Genomic DNA, 22,606 nt, shown 5'->3' on the forward strand with positions numbered 1-22,606 from the left:
GACTTGATAGGGGGAGGGGGAGGGAAATGGGAGGCGGTGGCGGGGAGGAGGCAGAAATCCTTAATAAATAAATAAATTTAAAAAAAAAAGAAAATGTCATGGCAAAGAAAACCCCCACCTGCTGTAACCAGCCATAATGCAAATGTTTAAATGACCCCCCCAACCCCCGCGTGTGTGTGTGATTCTGAACACAAGTGAAATAACTCAGCACACTGATTTCCAGAAACTCACTGGAAAAGAATTTTTCTATATGCTCTGGGCAGAAACTTCAGAGGAACTTTGGGAGGAAACTTGAAAATCAACGAGCTTAGAGAGTCAGTTGCCCTGCCCTCAGGATGTGGTCATTTCGTCCTCAGTTGATCTTCAGGATTTTGTCTCGAATGGAGCAATGGTCGTGATGGCTGGTGAGGAGTTTCATTGACAGCCCTTCCCAGGAGTGAGCTTAACTAACAAGCAATCAGATTAACAGTCCCTGCTAGGGTTCCTATGGCTGTGAAGAGACACCATGACCACGGCCGCTCTAATAAAGGGAGACATTTCATTGAGGTGGCAGCTCACAGTTTCAGAGATTCAGGCCATCATCATGATGGAGGGGAGCAAGTAGATGTGGTGCTCACTACATCTTGATCAGAAGGCATTGAGAAGTGGACCGAGACACTGAGTGTGACTTGGGCATACCTGAGACCACAAAGTCTACCCCCACAGTGACATACTTCCTTCACCAAGGCCATACCTACTCCAACAAAGCCATGCCTCTTAATAATGGAACTCCTTATGAGACTTTGGGGGTCAATTACGTTTAAACTACCACATCACACCCCTATCTAGAGAAGAATGGAAGTTTCTGGAGCATCTAGCTAGTCAACATGAAAACTGTATGTAATGGCTTGAAATAATTCCTTTGGGTTAAAAAAAATAACATGAACTTCATGGGTAAAGCATATTTAGACATTATCGATAGACTGTAAGATATTTTTAATTATTATCCTTTCAAGGAAAAAATTGTCTTTATTAGAAAGCACAGATATGAATTTAATTGCTGTTGGCATAAAAGTGTCCTTTGCAAGCTGACAAATATGCTCAGCCTTCAAGGAGATTTCTTGAGACCTAGGAAGATTTTAGATCTACAGGTCTGAACCAGGCTTTTAGCTAATGTCATTAGCCTTGAAAATTAACAACCGTAGAGTCAGTATTAACACAGAAATCAGTGGCATCAATGTCTAGATGAAGGAACTGAGATCAGTCAGCAAACAGTGCTAGAGGCATGGATCCCAGACACTCTCATTCCAGAGCCTTCACCCTTAGACACTAGCTTCCTAGATGTTGTCCACCAGACTCAGAAATTTGGGGTTTAGTTTTTGTTAATGATATATTTTCAATTAAGCATCCTCAATTTGTCAAGATCATGATGTTGGCACTAATAAGCTTCTTATGTAAGAAAGCTTCATATTATTTAGTTTAGACACAACTAATGCTACCAGAGAGCTATTGCAGCTAGGCACCTCCTTGGAATACCTTTGTTTTAAAAAAAATGAAGACAGAGTCCCATTATGTATTACTATGTATCTCTGACTGGCCTGGAACTTACTCTGTAGACCACTCTGGGCTCAAACTCACAGAGATCTGCCTGACTCTGCCTCCCACGAGCTGGGGTGACCTTTGAGTAATGTAATTTTAAGAATCAGTGATTGCTAACTAGGCAGTCATTTACATTCAAAGCTATTATTGAAGGCTTGGCTCTATTTTCCAGCCATGGGAAAGGGTGTCTCTTCTCTTCTCTTTCAACTGAAACTAGAGCCGAGTGAAATTCGGGAAGACACTTATCAGTGTTTCTTCTAGACTCCTCCTAGGCAAAAGTCTCTTCTGCCCATGCCAATAGTGGTCAAACGGGTAAGTCAAGAAATGGGTAAGTGCATGTAGGGATGCTACCTGGGGAAAATTCTCCCCAGGTGGATTTTAATTTCAGATAAACAGATGGTTTTTAGAATTATATATTGTATTCACTGTTTCTCCAATCCAGGCCTTAAAAAAATCTAGCAAATATAGGAAGGTGGGAAAAAAGCCCCAGGCTTTGTATTGTTAAATTGGGTCTATCTCTAATGATTTCACATTGTGTGTATGTGTGTGTGCGGGCGTACATGAGTACTCATCACAGATAAAATATGGAGTCAGAGGTCAGCTTTTGCGGTCAGTTCTTTCCTTCAAGCATGTGTGCTCCCAGAGTCAGACTCTTGGGCGATCAGACATAGTAGCAAACACCTTCATCATACTCTCAGAGCTGCCGTGTTGCTTCTCTAGTTTTATAGTTTATTTTTGGAGAGTAAAATTCTCAGCAGACCTTGATCTTTTAGGATAAATATTTGTGGACTACTCTGATTAACATTTGATATCCAACAAGAAATATGGACATGTTTGCTGGCCCAGTCTTCTCCAAATTGGGCTTAAATTTAGCCAGCTGGATTGGAAGACAATATTCAGGTTCAGAACACGTGTGTGTGTTGGGAGTCCGGAGTCGGGAAGCTTAGAACTACCTCCCTCTTCCCTGGCGACCATTTCCTTTGGGTCCTGAAGTCAGCTGGGCAGGAGCAGAGCTGAGAGATGCATGTGACCTGGGCTGACCCCAAGAAAAGCTGAGACTCTGGAGCGAGGCATTTCCTGAGCTTTCTGCACTTCCTTCCTGATGCTTCAGATTAATGTCAAATTCCTCACCCAGATGTCTCCATGCTGAAAACCTAAGAAGGCAATTGACTCTGAGTTTCTAAAGGAGACACCACTTAACAATCTACCAATAGAAGCAGCTATTGTTAGTGGACCAGGGACTACTTCTAATGTAAGCATCTTACGATAAGGGGAGTCAGATTTAATGCAAGTATTCAGAAAAATCATTTTAAAGTGATGGAGGGAAGCTTTGTTAACCAATCATCCTTAAGAAGTGGAACCTAATTAAGGTGTGGTTACCTGGAGCCCAGGAAGAAAAACTGGGACGGACCAGGTGCTCGCTCTCTCTGGGTGATTCCCGCTGGATACAGCGGAACCTGGACTTCCTATTCTTGTGGCATGAGTTTCCCTTTATAGTAAGTAAAAATACAATTGTTTATCTTTAAGCCGGCCTGGTTATTTCCCGAATCAAGTTAACTTTTACATTAAAGGAATAGTAGTTTTATATTAGCTACTAGGTTAATTTACCTGGCTGGATAATTTTTATTTTCTAAGCAGGTACGAAGCCTGCGTTCAGACTGGCCTCAGTGCCTAACTCAGCACCATGACCATATTTTCCAGCAGGTGAATCTGGACATGCTGGTCTGGTAGCAGGGTTCTAACACCAGGACAATATATGATGAATGCCCCCAACACAGGACAGTGCCTGACCCCGGAAAAACACTTAGTAAATGTTCTCTTAAGTCTTACTGTTGTAAAGTGGTAAGTGACCTTTTTGTTTAGATTTGTTTTCTCAGTATCCACACACTACCTAGTCGTGTTTGGAGACAAAATGTCAAGCTGTGGCATGGAAGGAGATATAGACTATAAACATGGAGCCAGCTTCTGTCCTCCCTCCTGGACCAGGGAAAGGGTGTATGTGACCTCTGGAAGGCCAGTCTGATGTTTGCAACTGTTAGCGATTGCTCTCAGAGGTTCTGGCTTAGTTCTAAGCCCAAAAGATAGCTGATGGGTGAATTACAGTGGTGATTCCCACACAGATGATGTCAGTAGCAAAGTTCTATGTTTCCTTCTCTTTTTTCCTATTGCAGCTTCCTCTTCCTCCAATGTTCCTTTAATATTTGCACTACCAGAGTAGATTTCTACATGCAGCTAAGAAGTGGGGAAAGAATTGGGGTTTTTTTTTCTGACTTACCCATGGCTGAAATATCCAAGGAAGGATACCAAGAAGTAAAACAACATTCAGATAATAAGCAGGTGCCCTAAGAATTGTTCACATGAAGAGAAATGTAACTACCATCTAATGTAAGAATTAACAGTAATATTATTTGACTGAATTTAAGGATGGATCAGGGTTAATAAAGAATTCACCTCTATACCATGGTGCTGCAAGGCTTCTATTGTTCACCTCCGTGGTTCCTGAGGGTCACAACTGACTCTTAGGAGGTGCTGATCAGCACTCTGTTCTCAGTAGCATCTGATGGGCTATTATCTCCAACTCACAACTCAGAGGTCTTCTGCCATGCTCCTCCATATATGCTCATATGTTCGCCAAAGTGAGCTTTCTTGCTTCTGTTCTCTGTGCTATGGGGTGACAAATGCTTATGGAGCAGGCTACAAAGACAGGAAGTCAGTTCATCTCTACCTCAGTGTAACCAACTCTCATGGAGACTGTCTCTGCTTCTGGTCTGAACACCTTTGATGGGGACTTTAGTGAGGATTTATGACAGAAGAGGCACAATGTACTTTTTGGGTCACATTCCCATGACTACTGTGATACCTAGATTATACATGTGATTTAAAAATTGGCAACAGGAGGAACAAAACTAAGTTAATTAAGCTCTTAAGTTTCCAGGTATTTTTTTATGAATATGTTTACAAATTCCTTGCCAATCTGAGGAAACTTTTATTGTTTCTCTCTTTATAAATAAAAGTTCATGACATTGAACTTGAGGATTGGAATGACAACACTACTTGCCAACATTTATAGAGCCTACAGCCAATGTTCTCACCACACCAGATTAGCAGAGAAACATTCAAAGGCAGAACCAGTGCCAATAACCACCTTTTCACATGATTCTAACCAGTTCTGGTATCTTCCTGCTCCCAACAATATTGGTAACCATCCTATACCATGAAAACTTATTATAATCTTCTATATTATTGCATCCTCAAAATGTTATAAGTTCTCTCTTTTGAGGAATAGAAGTTTCTCTCTCTCTCTCTCTCTCTCTCTCTCTCTCTCTCTTTCTCTCTCTTTCACTCACACGCACACACAATCCTTCTATTGTAACTTAACTCACATATACAGTAAAAAGTCATCATTATTTATAAACTTACTAGTATTACTCTTGTAAAGATGCTATAGCAAATTCAATAACGCATAGAAGTAGCCAAATCCTATAAATGGTATTAAAGTACTCTCCTCTCTCCAATTGTTTAAAGTTGCTTTTCTTCAGTGCTTACGTCTGTTTTCCTTCCCTAGCCAGCAAAGCTAGTTCACACTGGGGCCACACAGAACACTTTAAAGCCAAATGACCTTCTAGGGGATGATACTTCCCAGGTCCGCCTGAGACACAGTTAAGAAGTGGTTGCAGAGCTTGCAATCTGTGTAGATGCCTAGGCTCCTTTGCCCAAATAGTCTTCTTCACTTGAGGGTAAGCTTTAGTCATTAGTATGATGGGAAACTCTGTATGTAATTGGTACAGTCCACTTGGAGAAATCACCAGTCAACTGCCAAGAATACTGCAATCAAAATAAAGACTCATGTTTCCCCATTGCCTGTTTCTTTGGGGGAGTGGGCAGAGATGGCAGGGAGGAAAATAACAAAGAGACAGGGCCCTGCAACTTGGCAAGTCATTGGAATGTGGCAAACTATTTAAAAAAAAATAGCCAGGAACCTCAAGGTTTTAGTGTGTCTACTGACAACTGATTTAAACAACTTTCTTCATAATATTGAAGTTCAAATGCCCCTCCCCCCAGTAAGTTTGGGAATATGGGAGCGTTTGGCAAAACATTCCAAGTCAGTGACCCCCAGCCCTGGAATTTTCTCCTAACAGGCTGCACTTTAGCAGCCAGCCAAACCCAAAGCTTGGCAGCTCTTGATATATGGTACAAAACAGATTGTTTTTTAAGCCTAAGTCAGTAAAATTTTATTTTACACAGCTTGTAAAAATAACCCATGATTATTGTTACTGCTCCAAGCCAAGTCAGTGGAACCTTCAGGACTATGACACCAAAAGCCCTCTTTACAGCACTCACCCCTACCCAGTTGGTGGTAGCATCCTTTACTCATAATGATGGACTCTAGCCACAGATCAGTGATCCTAAAGCAGCCCACCTAAGGTGGGGATGCTCAGGTGTCAGAAGACCAAGTCACATCTCCCACTAGTGACTAAGGTGGCAGTAACCAAACAGTCCCATTTTTGATTCTTTGTCTAAGCTTATATACAACCCCAAAGCAGCCCTGGGCAACATCCCCTCTGTCACAGGCTATGATCCAATGATCTACTTCATTTAAAGGCTGCTTTGTAATTAAACCTGTAGCAAAGCTCTCACTCACCTCTTTTTGATAACCTACTACCCAATTCTTCCTATAGTCTTTTATATCATAAATCTGACTGGAGTGTATGACCTTCTCCCTGTCCTGTGACGCTTGTACCCTGATATCATGCCCAGCCCTGGGGAAAGTCACCAACTGGCAGGAGGTCACCACAGCTCCCATCTTGCTACTCCCTATTCATTTTTTAAAGATTTACGTGTGTGTGTGTGTGTGTGTGTGTGTGTGTGTGTGCGTGCGTGCAAGTGTTTCCAGACATCAGAAGAGGGAGTCAATTCCCCTGAAGTTGGAATTACATATGGTTGGGAGCTGCCTGATGTGGGTGCTGGGAATATAACTTTAGCCCCCTGAAAGAGCATCAGACTTTTTACTCTGATGAACCATCTCTCCAACCATCACCCTCTTATTCATTCCATAGCAGAAGAGAGCAGAACAAGCCACAAACGAAGAGATGATTTCCTGAAATCAGCATCTAAAAGCGGGACCTGGGCACCTTTTGATGCAACACTCACGGCTCAGTCCTCAAACGTCCTGAGACAGTCTGGCATCTGCGGCTTAATCAGAAACGCAGTGTTGTTGCAAATGCTAATACCTGTCTTTGGTATCTGTAGCAAATAGTATTATTTTGTAACTCTTAGTTGGCTGCATCCTTTCCAGGGTACCAAACATAAAACTGAGTTTTGTTACTTTGTAGTTTCCAATTCGCCTACAAGATGTGCAAATATAAGTGCTCTAAATGTAGAAGCATTGTAAGAAGTCCTTTTCCTGACCACCCTATTTCCCACTTTATTTTCTGTGACATAGGCACATATATAAGGGTGAAAATTGTCAGAATATATAGGAAAAATATTAAATCCACTAAGTCCTATTAAGTTGTAGGAAAGGAGGGAACTATGAATATTTTATGGCTTTTGTGAAAATATATGTCTACATTTGATGAGACAGCTCCTCCTCATCCTCCTGTTATTTATCCTCCTCTTGTTTGAGATAGAATTTTTCCATAGTTCTTGCTGCCCTGAAACTCAATGTGTAGATCAGGCTGACTTCAAACTCAGACAGTCCCTAGTCTCTACCTCCCAAACACTGGGATTAAAGGTGTGTGCCAGGAAGGCCCTGATCGGTTATTTTTTATCTTTATCCCTCTTCCACAGTTCTTCACAGGAGTCTCCTCTTTTTCACTTCAGGCAGGGAATGAGAACCTTTGAGAAACTGGCACCTGGAGAACTGTTCACAGCTCACCCCTTCAGGGAGAGTACGCCTCTGGAGAAAATATCCTTCTCTTCTGCCACTCTCGTCTCGCGTTGACCATTTAATTAAATATGTATTGCAAGCAGAAGCAGACATAAGTTCGTCACAGATGTTTTACTAAATTTTACAACTAGGGACCAAATGATAAATGAGGAGATAAGAAAGGCCCCAGGGGGTCTTCCTTTTGTCCATCCTGAAATCCTTCCCTAGGTCTACAAAGGCTGTCTTTTCTTGCTTCCTGATTTCTACCCTCAGTTTGTTTTCAGAGAAGCCCAAGGTGGTAACTCTTGTCCACTCTATCTTTGGTATGTTTTTCCTCTCCTCTCCTCTCCTCTCTCCTCCCCTCCCCTCTCCTCTCCTTCCCTCCCCTCTCCCCTCTTTTTCTTTTCTAACAAGAGTACCTGTTAAAAGTAGTATTTTAGACTTATCAGTCACTTTTACTTCTTTTCTGTGCTGCAGAGAAACAAGGCAAACTCCCTGTTCTAATTCAGCATTCTCCTGTGATTTGCAACACAGTAATAGAAAGAATAACAATACCACAGATACCACGAAAGGCTCCAGCATTGCCCAAAGTCCTCCCAGTACTTCCCATTAGACTTTAACAATTTTCTCTTATCTCTAGGGTGGGAATCGATGTAATAGCCCCCCTTTCCATGTCTTTTCTTCTAAGTTTGTTAATTACACTATAAATATGTAATATCCAGAGAAACTAAAGGCTAAAGGACCACACCTTAAACAAATTAGTAAAGGAATGCCAAGGGAATTTAAAAGGAGAATGCTCTCAACTCCCCATCTTTGCCTCATCTCTAGAGAGCAATGTGAGATGGTCATGGGCTTCCATGTCTTTGTAGTTTCAGGTCTGGCAACAAGTCTTCACGAAGGCAGGCTGGGTTAGTGACCTGTCTGGGCCCCCACATTCCTGGCTGACATGTCTTCATTTTGCTCTGGAAGGAAGAGACTGTACTCTCTCTTTGCCTTGGACCTGTGGAGGCTCACAGTGTACTGACACACAGTAGGCATCTGGTAAGTGGCTTGGGAAAAAGGCAGGCAGATTGCAGAAATGGAATTGAAAACATGCCTCTGAGTGTCACGTATGATGCTGAAGAGAACTACCCTCCCATAAGATGAAGAATAGTTGACAAATAGGAGGGCTGAAAGCCCAATAAAATCCTGATTCTGTCTCGTTCCCTTAGCCCATCCAGTATACTCCTAATATGTGCTGGTGGCAAGGACACACATTTGAAATTGGAATGGGATAAATCAAACAGAAATGCAGACATTCTGAAGACCTGTTTGTGTGACTTTGAGCATATGACAAGCCTGCTTGGCTTCAGATTATACCTACTGTTCAGAGGTCCTTTCAGATTCCACCAGTTACGATGCTAAAAGGCTGGGCATGGTCTACTGAAGTATATTTCAGTCCTTTTCTCCTTGCCCTCTTTAAAAACACTCTTACACATACTTGCAGAAGGAAAATAAGCTATAAATTACAGTGGCCAGATCAAATGAGCTGAAACACAAGGTTAATGTTTTGTATCCACAGAGCAATCTTTCACAGTGGTGTCAAGCAGAAAGTTCTTCTCAGTGTTTACACGAGGGCCTGATGAAAAATTCCAGACCTAAAACGTCTGCAACTGAGACTTGAACTCAGAAGGACCTCCCGCCTCTGAACACATTTCATAACCGGAATTCTACTGCAATTGTTCTCCTAAAAGACAATCCAGCTTCCAATATGCATTTGAATTTTCTTTTGGAGACTCTTGTGGTATTGGGAAAACCCTGGCTATTTGAGACTGTCATCCTATCCAGGACACTATCTAGGTACTCACCAATAGAGTACTTGCCTAGGAAGGAGCCCTGGGTTTACTCCCTGGCACTGCAATCATCATCATCATCATCATCATCATCATCATCATCATCATCATCATCATCACCATCACCACCATCATCATCATCATCATCATCATCATCATCATCATCATCACCATCACCATCACCATCACCATCACCATCACCATCACCATCATCATCATCATCATCATCATCATCACCATCATCATTTTATAAACAAATCATTTTGAATAACATTGTAGTTTTTTGACTTCTTTGACAGAATAAGTTGATGTTAAGTCAGTCTTTTCCTCACTGGGAACACTAGCTGCTATTCCACAGAAGGGTCTGCAGGCCATAGAAAAAGATTAATTAACCCTTTACATATCTCTTGATAGGGTCTCAGGATTCACCTGGGCTGTTGTAATGGTCACTTCTAGCAGCCACTTTTCCTTCTCTGTAAGCCTGGCCTTTTGTGGCAATTGTTTTCCAGTATCTAATTTGCATATACATGTATCACAAATGCAGCTATGAAGATGTGTAGTAAATGAATATGTGTTAAAGTCATCATGTTTTGTGATAAGTTTAGGGGCTGGAGAGCTCGCTTGGCGGGGGGGGGCAATTGCTTTGCAAGCAGCAGGGCCTGAGTTTGACCCCCAGATTTCAAACCATAAAAGCCCACTGTAGTGACATCTTGTATTTGAGCCCTGGAGTGGTAGAGACAGAGACATTCCTAGGATTCCTTGGCCAGCGAAGCCTTGCCTCTTTGGCAAGTTGCAGGTCAGAAGAGACCTTTTCTCAAATAAAAAATAAAAGTGCTGGTGCCTAAGAAACTACACCAAAGCTTGCCCGGCCCTCAAAGGCACAGGTGCCCACAGGCCCACCTGTAAGCACACTCCGTTATAAAGAGATGCTAAAATTCAAAACTGAAACAAGCTTATTAACTTCCTGTCAGACTGGAGGGGCTTGCTTCTTCTGTACAAACTTTCTAATGCTCAGTTATGTTTTATGCAGAAAAAAAACCCCATAGGATTGAACTGCTGATTTTTTTCAGTAGATTACATAGTGGAAAAGAAATAAACTTAAATAAATGTAAGTTCATTACATCACATAGTTACCTCATTAGTTTTGCTCTAGACACAGACATGACCAATACCAAAAAAGACAACTAGGAATCAGAATTGGCATTCTTATGCACTTTAATGGAGCAGTTATATAGGGTACATTTTACATTCACTGGTTGTGATTTAGGTCATTAACTCTCTAATTTTTCTCATATGAAAATGATGATAAAATCTTTTTCAAAAGGTTCTTGGGGAACTAAGGCATTTTAAAGCCCTCATCACAGGACCTGAGATTTAAAGACAGAGCTACTCCATTTCTGCATTGGGGTCAGTGGAATCAATCTGTGCACAGCAGGTACGGGCCCTCCAGCTCACATTTCTGTTGTATTTTCAGCCTGCTAGATGCTGCAACTGCCTCAATATTGACTGTTCCTAAGACAAGTATGTCACCCAAATCAAAGTAGTCCCAAGTCCTCCAATTCTCTGACATTATAGAAAGCAGGCATTTTTCATTAATTCATTAAATTAGCATCCTAAAAATAGTTGGATTGTGGGCAATCAATCTTAATGGATAATGAACGAGCAAGTAGACAGACAACTCAACAAATTTTTAAATTAAACATGCTAACACAATCCAATTATATGAAAACTTGATATCTACCTGCTCAGGAATGAGGCTATGATTGTAGTCTTGTCTCCTAAACCACTGTTTCTCTAGGAGCACAAAACAGCAGTTCCTAAACCTACAAGTGTCTCAGGTGCTTTACATAGAGTTCACTCAAACTGGGGTGCCAAGGCGGCATATTCATGTTAAATAAAATGGATTTGGCTAGAACTTCCAAGAATTTATGAAATGTTCCTAAATGTACCTCTATTATTTCCTACGATGCATTCATGACAACTGGCAGTCTCAGCACTGATTATATAAGAAATGTATGGATCGACTCCAAAAGCGTTGAAGATGGGTACTCGCCATCCACAAATATGTGATCCCTTACGTCAAATTAAACACATCTACTTCATTCATCAGTAAACTTGCTTTCATCTTTAAATTATATATACACCAAAAATTGTTTAACAATAAAGGTATTAGTAGATGTTTGACTTATATCCTAATCTCTACATGTACAGTAAACATATAGGAAGCAGTCTAGGAATCTGTTTCAAAGAATATACAATCAAAGTGCCAAATCTTGTTCACAGGACAGGGATTAAAGCGCTGAACCAATGCTAAGGAAACTATTCTGCTAAGGATTTTTTAACCTAAGCTGAAATGCAGCTAATTTTCGAGATAAGATCTTGGTATGTTGCTGAGGTTAGCCTAGAACTCATCATCCTCCTGCCTCAGCCTTCTGAAGGCTAAGTAACAGGAAAGAATATGCCACCCTGGATTAGCAGTTCTTTTTAGTCATGTATTTGAGTTCTTCACTTTAGGTGATTTTCATTGCTGGATAACTCATTTTAGTGGCAAATATGTCAATAAAATTGTAGGCCAATACAAATAAAACGTCAAAACAAGTACTTTCTACTCTTATGATAAAAATAAAACTTGGCAAAAATTTTTCCACAGGTCTAAGATAGATACAAAAAAATTTAAGATACCTATTATACTAGGCAGCATGACGTCTTGGGCAGCAACTAATTTCTTGGCCTGAATTAGATCTTACAGTAGTGGTTCTCAGTCTTCCTACTGTAGCGACACTTTAACGTGGTTCCTCGTGTTGTACTGACTCCCAGCCATAAAATTACTTTCTTTGCTACTTCATAACTATAATCTTGCTACGGTTATGAATTGTAATGCAAATATCTGTGTTTTCTGCAAGTCCTAGGTGACCCCTGTGAAAGAGCCACTCAACTCCCAAAGGGGCCATGACACTTTGCTGAACAGTTGAGGACTCTGGCTTATAGTTTGTTAATGCTTGCTTGCACTAAAAATAGAATAATAAAAACAACTTTTAGTAAATTAAATCAGAACATCCCAATCCTTTTTTTTTTTAAAGTAGCAGCTCTACAAGACTGATGTGGGAAGACCTCACTGAGGCCCCAACCTCAAACAGAAAGAACACTCCAGGAGTCCCGTACACGTCAATGTGAAATAAATTATTTCTCCTTCCAAGTCAGCTTCTCTTACCTCCTGTTTGAACTGTTGCTTCATCCTAGCACTAGGAGAATCTGAAATTTATCTTTAGAGTCTACTTTTTTAACTCTGAAAATCCTGCAGCCCAGGTCACATCCTTACATCCCGACTGTAGGCTGCGCTGCATGGTCAGGGCTTTCATGCCTCTCCTTTCTTTACTACAAACCCTTCTGAGCAGCCTTCCTGTTTACACTCTTGCCTCTTCCTGTCCGTCCCAGATGGAGCTGAGCGGTGGCTATTTGTAAAACAGTTCACTTCCATCTCTCTGCTTGGCTCCCTTTCTGGTGGATCCAGACTCCTTCCTGCGACACATCTGTGCTGAGCACACCTGCCTGCCCTTCAGTTGCCCCATGTCTCAAGGTCTCAAGTTTCTTTTCTCTCTCTCTCTCTCTCTCTCTCTCTCTCTCTCTCTCTCTCTCTCTTTCTCTCTCTCTCTTTGTTTTTTCAAGACAGGGGTTATTCTGTGGCTTTGGAGTCTGTCCTGGAACTAGCTCTGTAGACCAGGTCAGTCTCGAACTCACAGAGATCCGCCTGCCTCTGCCTCCCGAGTGCTGGGATTAAAGGTGTGCATCACCACATCTAAGGTTAAGGTGCTGCTGTTCATCCTAATGACCAGCAGGCAAAATTTCCCCAAACTTAAGTTCCACTCTGAATTTTAGAAAAGTCAATGATAATTAATAGAGTTTTAAATTCAATTTGCTTTTATCTTTATTTTTGTATTGCTCCTATGATATAGTATGAATTATACTTTGGACAGAAACATAAAATGTGAATTTAAAAAAAAGGAGGAGTCTGTGGGTGGTGGTGTACGCCTTTGATCCTAGCACTCAGGAGGTAGGAGGATCTCTTGAGTTCAAGTCTAGCTTGGTCTAGAGAGTAAGTCCCGGGACATCCAGGGCTACACAAAGTAACCCTGTCTCAAAAAAAAAAATTAATTAATTAATTAAAAAACTAAGTGTTACATTTCCTATATACTTTATATACATAAAAACTGGCATTTACTTAGAGGTCTTATAGCCACATCAGAATATTCTGTTGAACTTAAATCTGGAAACCCAGTCTGACTTCCTAATTCTACTTGGAAAGGCTATATCTGACATTTGTATCAGATTTTACTTCACACAGTAATCACCTGTAGACGCTGCAACAAGCTGGGGCTGGCTCCGAGTAAAGCATTGGATTCAAGGTTCTAACAAGTCTGCAACAAGTAAGTTCGGAATCAACCTCTCATGCAAATACCAAGTTCCGAATCAGCTTCTCAGCCCTGAAGCCTAAGGCAACCACCCTGGTGACTTTTCTTTAAGACACAGCCCCATCTATCCTTGAACTCAGAGACCCACCTGCCTCTGCCAACCTGCCAAAATTAAAAGCACAGGCTACCTCGCCCAGCTTATCTCAGTAATTGGCAGAAAAGAAGGACTTCTCACCCACTTCCAGGGGTGAAAGGCTGTTTAATTGCTCTGGGCTGCAGCTTAGGCACTAAGGGTTCCCAATGAAAAGCTACGGCCATGCAATGTGAACTTTTGCTCTAAAAATGTACTCACAGGTTTATTAGACTTCATTTTAGTACTAGAGATATTACAGAAGTAATTTATGTCCTGAGATCAGGATTCATTACCAACCAGGCCCTAAATTTAAGACTGTAATGACTTCCTCTCTGTATTCCTATTAAGTTATTTTACAAGTCTTAATATTAAAGCTAATTATTAAGATGAAATGACAACCTGAGTTATTTTTAGAAGGTAGATATAGATCATGATCGTACCAGTTCTTAGCATCATAGGAAAAATCTAAACAAGTTAACAAGTTTATTGAACTTATTATAACCCCAAACGTGTTATACCACAAAGCCCACAGATTAACAATAACTTTATATGACGTAGGCATCACTGATCCAGACTGCAGAAAGAATTCCTAATCACGTGCTAAACTGAGCTTTGTCAAAGATGAAGTCGCAATTCCCTATCTCTGAAGCTCCCAATCTAAGGCACACACATATATAGTAAAAACAGTCGTAGTGGTAATCTGCATAAATTCTGTATCTACAGTTAGAAGGGCTAGACTACAACTCTTCCACGTAGTTATCCAAGGTACTCAACTCCCTGAACATGCTTTTCTTCACGTATGACATGGGCCATTATGAATGAGAGAGCACACACTAACGCCACAGGCACCACCTAAAGTGTAGCGCTGGCCAAGTCGCAGTAAATAAAGCTCTCGGCAAACGGAAGAACGTGGCAGGGTTTCAGTGTAAGGAGCTGAAGTCCGGGTTGGAGAGGTGCCCAGAGATGCAGGAAGTGAACCACAGGCTCTCATCTCAGCTTTAAGGTCCAGAGACTATGTTGGGAACCCTTGGTAGAGCAGACCTCCACTGCCTGAAAATAAATGTTTGTCTGCAAAAAATATGATTAGAACAAACACAGAGCAACAAGAGTTTTAGAAACGACTCGTTCAACAAACCTCTAAAATAAAATAGTATCTCAGACTTGGCTTTATTTATGGTTTGGCTACCACTTAAGTAGTAAATGTAGTCAAATTTTGAAAAACAAACTAGAAAGAAGTGAGAAAAGGATCATTAAATGAAATGAAAAACTGTCATTTAGAATCAAACCCAAACGATAGCAATCAGAAAACACAATGCTTGGATGTTTTTTTCTTTTGGTTTATTTAATTTGAATACATGTCCTACTGTGACCAACACACAGGAAATCCCAGCCCGATCAACAAGTGCGGCTCTTGCACCTGTCAAGCGATGCTGAGAAGTAACGGAGCAGAAGCAACTATTAAATGTCAGTCTTAATCCTCTTCAGAACTGGAATCGTCCTCCTGGTCAGAGAGTTCCGGCACAGGGAAGCGGAGAATGGCAGCTACTCCCGTCAGCTGGCCAAGCTGTTCCCCAGACACATGGAGACTGGAGAATATCCGAACCGTGCCTGCATTGTCTTTCACGCTGTCCACCAGCCTGACGTACCGGCTGCGGGTGGCCACGTCCTGATGCCGGAAGAGCTCATCGCTGATGAGCAAGGTGTCGATCGCCAAGGCTTCGTTGGCCCTCTCCACCTGCTTGAGTCCATAGAAAGCGCGGTCAGGTTCATGCTGCAACATTTTATAGAAGTCATCCAAGGCTTTCACTTCCCCAGCAGCTTTCGTGTCGGAAAGGCGGCTAGCGACGGTGGGGTCACAAAGGGCCTCCTTCAGGGAGTACTTGTGTCCAGAGGAGGCGTGTACCTAGAATCACAATGATGAAAGACAAAGAAACGTTGAAAGCATCCATTAATCAGCCCACATGGCATAAGACAAAAGCATGAATAAGCGTTACCTATTTACGGACTTTAGCAAAGGTTACCTTAGGAAGGTGCTAGCCACTAAACCGATCTCTTTGCTAATTCGATTTTCATCCCAGCTGAACCAAGTTTTAAGCCTTCTGCTCCTCCCAGTTCTAAAACATCAGGAACCACTCATAGCAATCCCGCTGCCCACTCTTAGCTATCTCTGGGTAAGAGTTTTACCTGAAGGAATTTGGAGCGGTTTTCCAGGAGCGTCTTGTTGTCCGTCTTCACCGCCTGTTGAAACATGTAGTCACAGAACTGCTCTCGTACAAATCCCGGGCTGGCCACCAGAACACACTTTACAACGTCAAAGTTGATGTGGCGCTGGATGGCCTGGACCACCTGTTCATAGAACCTCTCCAGGGCCCGGTCATGCTGGGAACAGTTGCCTTTCCGCTTCCTGGGGATGTTCACCTCCACCTTGGCACGGGTGAGGGTCATACTGGGTGTGACTAGGCAGACGTGGGCGAGGCCCTCCTGCATGACAACAGCTGCCACATCAGCACTCCAGGCTGGGTCACAAGCCTGCTCGATGCGCTCCAGAACCACACTGTCCCACTGTTTCTTGGCCAGGGTGAACTGGCGGTTGGGCTCCAGTTCGATGGTGTGGTAAGCCCCCATCTTCACGTACTCATTCTCTTGGATATTGGTCCCCTTGACTCGCAGCTGGCAGGCTTGGGAGTCAAAGTCTATGGCCTCCACGCAAAGGGTGAGGGTGGTGCGGACACGGTTGCTCCCCACGCTGCCCGTGGAGGACTCGGTCTGGACCTTGCGGATGGTGGAGGCGCGCAGACTGTCGCCCACCTGCACTAGATTGTAGGTGTGCCACATGTCCTCGGGCTCCTCGGGGACCAGGGTGACCTGTCCCGCACTGTCCTTCTCGATGTCCTTCCTCACAAGCTTCATGACCTTGCCTGGGGCTCACTTCAGAACGGGAGGCGCTGAGGGGTTCCCCAGGAGAGACTCAGGGTGCAGGGCCGGGGTATGGTCTAGGCTGGGAAGGGGACAGGAAAAAAACACTACCTCTGACTCCTGCAGCCCAGGACAGAGCTTTCTGCCACGCTTTTCCCTGTCTCCGCGCGCCGATCCACGCTGCGCGGCAGATTCCCCCCACGATGAACACACACGACCCGGTACTTTCAGTCACCGGCCCCGCGCAAGTGGCTGACGCGGACACCGCGCATGCGCAGCCCGCCTCCCGGCGCAAGTCTGTCGTCCTGACCAGAGAGGCGGGGCCTGGGGTTTGCGCGCTTACGCAGGCGCAGTAGACGGAAAGGCGCACCCTCCGAAAGTCAAGGGAGGCGCTTAGCGGCTCTGGCTGCCACTCTTACAGTGAAGCTGAGCTCGGATTTGTAGAGTTTTCCCACGCATTTCTGTGTCCGAGAAATTGTGGAGCATGTGAGTGCTAGCATATGTATTTAAACTGAGTTTGTCATTTTGCACCTCCTTCCTTGATAGGGAGCCAGCTTCAGAACTTACGTAAAAGTGAAAAGCCTCCTCAAAAGTGCACTTAGTTCCCAAAGTCCAAACTCTACCCGATCTTGCTCATTCCTTTCCCGCGCTCAGACGTGACGCATGCTACTTGGCACTGGGATTTCCAGAAGCAGTTTCTAAGAACTAGTCGTGTTCGGTCTGGCCTCAGCCACATGCCCAGCTGTTTTCGGCGCCTAGTGACCCTGTTTGCACGATTCAGTTAACCCAGATGTTAAAGGACAGAGCCCAGAGAAAGCAGAAACTATGCGTGGAATGTACCCCTGGTGGACCTCTATGTGGCTTGACCTGATATCCTGGGAATCCCAGAATCCCAGAATTGGCAGGCAGTAGTCTCTGGGGCGCTCAGTGTGGGAGCTGGGCTGCAATAGATTAGCATTGATCTCCCCTGCCAACGACTGGGCAAAAGCTGAGGCTATGGGAAGTTGAGATAAACCGATCTACTAATTATGACCACCCCTAAAGAAGAAGCCACAGAACTGGTTGTAAAGAAAAAGGAACTTTTTATATTCCCCCTTTCCCCACTCTTGGTGATGGAAATGCCTCTTTCTTGAGACTGAAGACACCGGGAAGCAGAGAAGTCGGGAATATACTCTCACTGTGTTTTGTGTAAGGAACTTGAAGCAGAGCTCTCCAGCCTTAATTGAGGAGACGAGGTTAAAGGGGGGATGCATTTATGTTAGCTGATGTCAGCTCTCTTTTTTAGAGGTTACCAGGGAGGGGTGCTGGTTGGCACTTCCAAGATTCCAGTTTAAGTTAGCACCTTTACTTGTTTTGTATCCTGTCTCTGTCTCCCCGTCTCTGTTCTGTCTCTCATTCCTATTTTCCCCTTTCCATCTTCCTGTCACAGAGTTCTAAGTCATCTTGCCTTCCTCCTCCAAAGCCCCCAGCCCTTCACAAGACACTGGGCCCACTAGATCCAGAAAGTGGCTTCATAGGCTCCTAATGAATCAACGGATTTCATTGACCTGCAATCAAGTTTTGAAAACTTGGCGAACACTTTCCCACACTTTTCTTATCTTTTCATATGACGAAAATGCTACCCTAATTTTTAGAAAGGTAAATGAAACTATGAGGAAGTTGACAAATCCCTTCAAGAGACTGTAACTGGCCTTCAGATTGAGGCCTAATTAACTTCACACCCTGTTCCGCCAACCACCTATCTGTCTTTTATATATCTAACCATCTGTGCACACATGCGTTACATGCTGTTATCCCCCACCGCCTTCTTTAGCTGACACCTTTACCAGTTCACTATGGACAGCCTGGGAGTCAGCCTGTAAGGACTGAAATACATTGACCCCCCCCACACACCTCAACATTTGTTAAATCTTAAACTCATTATATTCTTTGCACACAGTTTTATATCTACTCAGTCAGTCATTGTTATGTTTGAGAAATCTTTAAAAACATGCGTGCATTTATTTCTAACTTGACACACAGAAACCCTATAACAACTTTACTTCCTATTTCCTGATTCCTCTAAGTGGTAAGGCAGACATCTTTGAACTGATTATTTTTTTTTTTCAAGGTGGAGTCTCATGTAGAAGAAGATGGCCTCTAACCGGGTATATAGTAAAGGATGACCTTGAATTTCTGATCTTCCTGCCTTCACCCCTGAATGCTGGGATTAGAGGCCTGCGCCACTATATTCCCAGGCTTTTATGAGGCTCAAACCTGGGGCTATGGAAGAGTTCTGCCTACTGAGCTAGATCCCCAGCCCTAGACTACCTTTTAAAATGTCATAAAATGTCAGTGCCCTTGGCGGTTGAGCACATCACAGTATTTCTTAAAGATGTAGTTTGGTCTGAAACGCATTCTGCAACAGCTAGAATGGCTAGGAACTTTCTGTTTGTTTTTGTTTTCTTACTTGAACTTAGTGTTGAGTGATCAGATACCCCCTCCAGTATTTTTATGTTACCCTTAGTACATTTTAAAATGAATAATGATACCATTATTTTAAGTTATTTGGGGTCCCAATTCCTAATTTCAATCACAAGTCCTTTTCAAGGTGAAGTGCTCTGTCTGTAAATGTTGCACTCTCGTTTTGAGGCACATTTTGTTTTGCAAGGAGAAAAACCTTCAGTTCCAGTGTGTCCTAGGAATCTTTATACCGTACCTGTTCATCCTGTGGTCAGTACTTCCTATCTCATGTGGTTTCATGTACCTATCTGGAAGGAGCAGCTGAAATAGCTCATCCTAAAACCACATCCATTTCAATTTGATCGCATGATCTGGCCTTTTTGAACTCTGAACCGAGGATGTTTTCTTTCGTGTATCCTTCCATGGTCCTGGCAAAGTCTTTTGTCTGCACTGTCATGTGCAATGGTAAGCTAGTCAGGGGTAAAGTGTGACAGCCATACTAAAGTTCCAGATGCACTTTAACACTCTGATATCGTTATCAAATGTATTTCATTTCACATAAACATGACTGTCAGAAAGTACTATGGTTATAGGTGGTTTTGTTTCCATTTTTTTTTTTACCAAAGAATCAAAACCTCAAGGAAAAAAGACTATGATGTAGTCTCGCTGCTTGAAGCTGTCATTTGTGCTTATTGACTTTTGAAAACAGAAACCTTCGCATGAATTTTTCTAATTACATCTCATTTTCCCATCATGTTCATATTAATCTTTCCAGAAGAAAAAAAAGTCACGATGGCGCCATCAAACAACTTGAGTCTGTTGTTTCTGGGCGGATTGGGCTGAATGTCCAGAGAGCTAAAGCTCTCTGCCCTTCACTTTTTTCCACTGTGACATTTGGCTCCCTCAGTCTACTGGAAACTCAATTTCTTCTACTTGAAGACCGAAGGAACTGAAGTCAGTTGTTTCAGCTACCGTTGTAAAGGTTATGCTGGGTCAACTTAAGGAAACTAACACCAATGATATTTGTTTTCAATCTCGTACACTCACTTAAATCCGACTCTTTCTGAAACCCAATTTAGTGATTTGGGGTTGAGGGGTTGTGCACCAAGAAATGGTGTGAACTGGGCCCACGAGACAGTGAGGTGGCTCTAAAGGTACCCACTGCCAAACCGGAGTTGGGTGCCCAGGCAGGAGAGAAATGACTATGGGTTACTGTCCTCTACCCTCCACGCCCACTCTGTGGCACACTTGAGCCCCCCCCATACATATACACACAAAATACATAGATGACAAACAGGTCTAAAAGCACAAAGATTGGTAGACTTGGGAGGCATTTTTAAGCTGGAGTTTGCCAATGTTAGTCTCTGGGCATTTCTGTTTTTTTTTTTCACTTTATATTAAAAACAGATTGTTCCTCTTCTCATATTGACAGTCTTGATGCTCTAACAGGAAAATGCTCGCTGGTCGATTTGTAGCGTTCTGTAAACAAGGCACTCTGGTAAATCTCTAAGAATGCTTAGCTCGAAGCTAGAAATCAGATTCCCACGGAAGTTAAGTGTAAGGATGAATCTGAACAGGATCGCTTCAGGAGTTAACTGTCATGGGAGTATTCCCTGTCCGGGTTGTGTGCGGTTATGTACCGCAGCACATTTCCTAGCTGTGCTAGCGAATGCAGTGCTTCATGTGCCTCCTTGTTTGCTGAGCGGGGACAGACAGTTCCTGTTAAAATAATGTGCAAGGAATGGATTGTATGATGGCAACAAGGATTCTAGGCTCTTGAAGGGTGAATATTGTGCTTAAAGACCTTGTGCAGAGGCAGGCAGGTCTCTGTGAGTTTGAGACCAGCCTGGTCTACCAGAGCTAGTTCCAGGACAGGCTCCAAAGCCACAGAGAAACCCTGTCTTGAAAAATAAAAGACTTTGTGCCTAGCACTTATTCCTTTTTATTTATATATATTTGTGGAAGGAGGTGTTGTTTGTGGTTTTGTTTCCCTTTCTGGTAAAACTTACTTTGCTAAAGCCACCCCCCCAGGAGTATATCCCAGCATTACCTCTCTGTGCCTATTGTGTCTTCCAGACCACTGAAGGGCACAGCCCACCTTCTTTATTCCCCAGCACAAGTGGTGAACTTGTGTTGATAAACTTTCCTGGCACACACAAAAAAAGTGAGTGACTGTTCCCTAATTTAGAGTTTTTAACTTGACCATCATTGAAATCTTAAATGTAAGAAATTGATTTGCATTTGATGCTGTTGCTAACAACATACATAAGCTACACTTAGGGCAAACATCTATAAACCTATTTCAGTTTTACAGATATCAGCACTGACATGGGAAAACAGTGATTTTAAACACATCTTCCTGAACAAACTGTTACAATATTTTAAAGTAATAAGTGACAGTTAAATTTATTGTACATGGTTTAAAATGTGACCTTTACAGCACACATAAGCAGTGAGAGCTCTGGTTATGAATATCTGGGGACAAACGTTATTTTTAAACGTTTTAAAAAAGAAAATATGCCAACTTTAGGCTGTACAAAGGCTCCTTGGTGACCTCTACAAGCAAAGTGTGTGACGGAGGGCTGCTCAGCTAATTATAGGGGAAAGGTGACAGGGAAAAGTGGAAAGTCCTTTTAAAAGAAATTTCTTATACTCACTATTTAAGGTTTCTTTTACTACAAATGCTGATGTGGCAAAGTCAAATGTCTGGTGCCCACCCACCCCTCACCCCACCATCCCTCACTGCCACCTCTGTGTGCTAGTGTGTGCTAGTGTGCACATGGGAATGTGTGTCTCTCTGTTTGTATGTGTCTGTGTAATAGAGGAATAGTCTGCCAAAAATAGCATAATAAAATGTTTAACGAATGTTTTCGCAGCTAAAAGTCTATAGTTAGTGAAATAATTTTCAGAATACATTTAACTCGTATTAAGGCGGTGTGAGCACTTAGAGAGGTGTCGGGAGTTCAGTCATCCTCAGCTACAGAGGAAATCTCAGACTCATCTGCTCTACATGGAATCTCCTACACACAAAACGTAATTTATAATAAAATATGAAAACCATCTGAGTCTTCTGACCTAATGCAATTTAGATGCTCTATTAAAAACTAAGATTTGTCATTTATTTCAGCAGATCTCCCATAAGTCACCCAGGAATATGTGGATTTATTCCTGATATTTAAATGATCATTTCCCATTTATCCAGGGAGATGTTAATGTTTATAGAAGTCAGGTTGTTGGAGAAAGCAGGTTCTGGGCATAAGCATGTACACATTTCTATTTCTCTTAAAACTTTACTGACAGTTCCAGGACAGGTTCCAAAGCAACAGAGACACCCTGTCTCAAAAAACAAACAAAAAAAAAAACGTTACTAGAATAAAAAAACCAAGTAACACATAGCTGACTTTTTAAGTCACAGAAAAGATCAGAT

The 22,606-nt window shown here is 42.5% G+C and overlaps 2 protein-coding genes across 2 annotated transcripts in view; both read right to left on the reverse strand.

The window, feature by feature from the left end:
• The window catches only part of Itga1 (integrin subunit alpha 1), a 153,911-nt gene that overhangs the window by 125,331 nt on the left and 5,974 nt on the right, over positions 1-22,606 (reverse strand). The gene's annotated exons all lie outside the window — the stretch shown is intronic.
• Positions 15,105-16,977, reverse strand: Pelo (pelota mRNA surveillance and ribosome rescue factor). Its single transcript, XM_005356823.3, has 2 exons — positions 16,006-16,977; positions 15,105-15,724 (listed from the first exon to the last, which is right to left on the reverse strand). The coding sequence occupies exons 1-2, from the start codon at positions 16,729-16,731 to the stop codon at positions 15,293-15,295; spliced, it is 1,158 nt and encodes a 385-aa protein (XP_005356880.1). The 5' UTR covers positions 16,732-16,977; the 3' UTR covers positions 15,105-15,292.

This window comes from Microtus ochrogaster, chromosome 19 (genome assembly GCF_000317375.1).
Source record: "Microtus ochrogaster isolate Prairie Vole_2 chromosome 19, MicOch1.0, whole genome shotgun sequence".
Classification (NCBI taxonomy): domain Eukaryota; kingdom Metazoa; phylum Chordata; class Mammalia; order Rodentia; family Cricetidae; genus Microtus; species Microtus ochrogaster.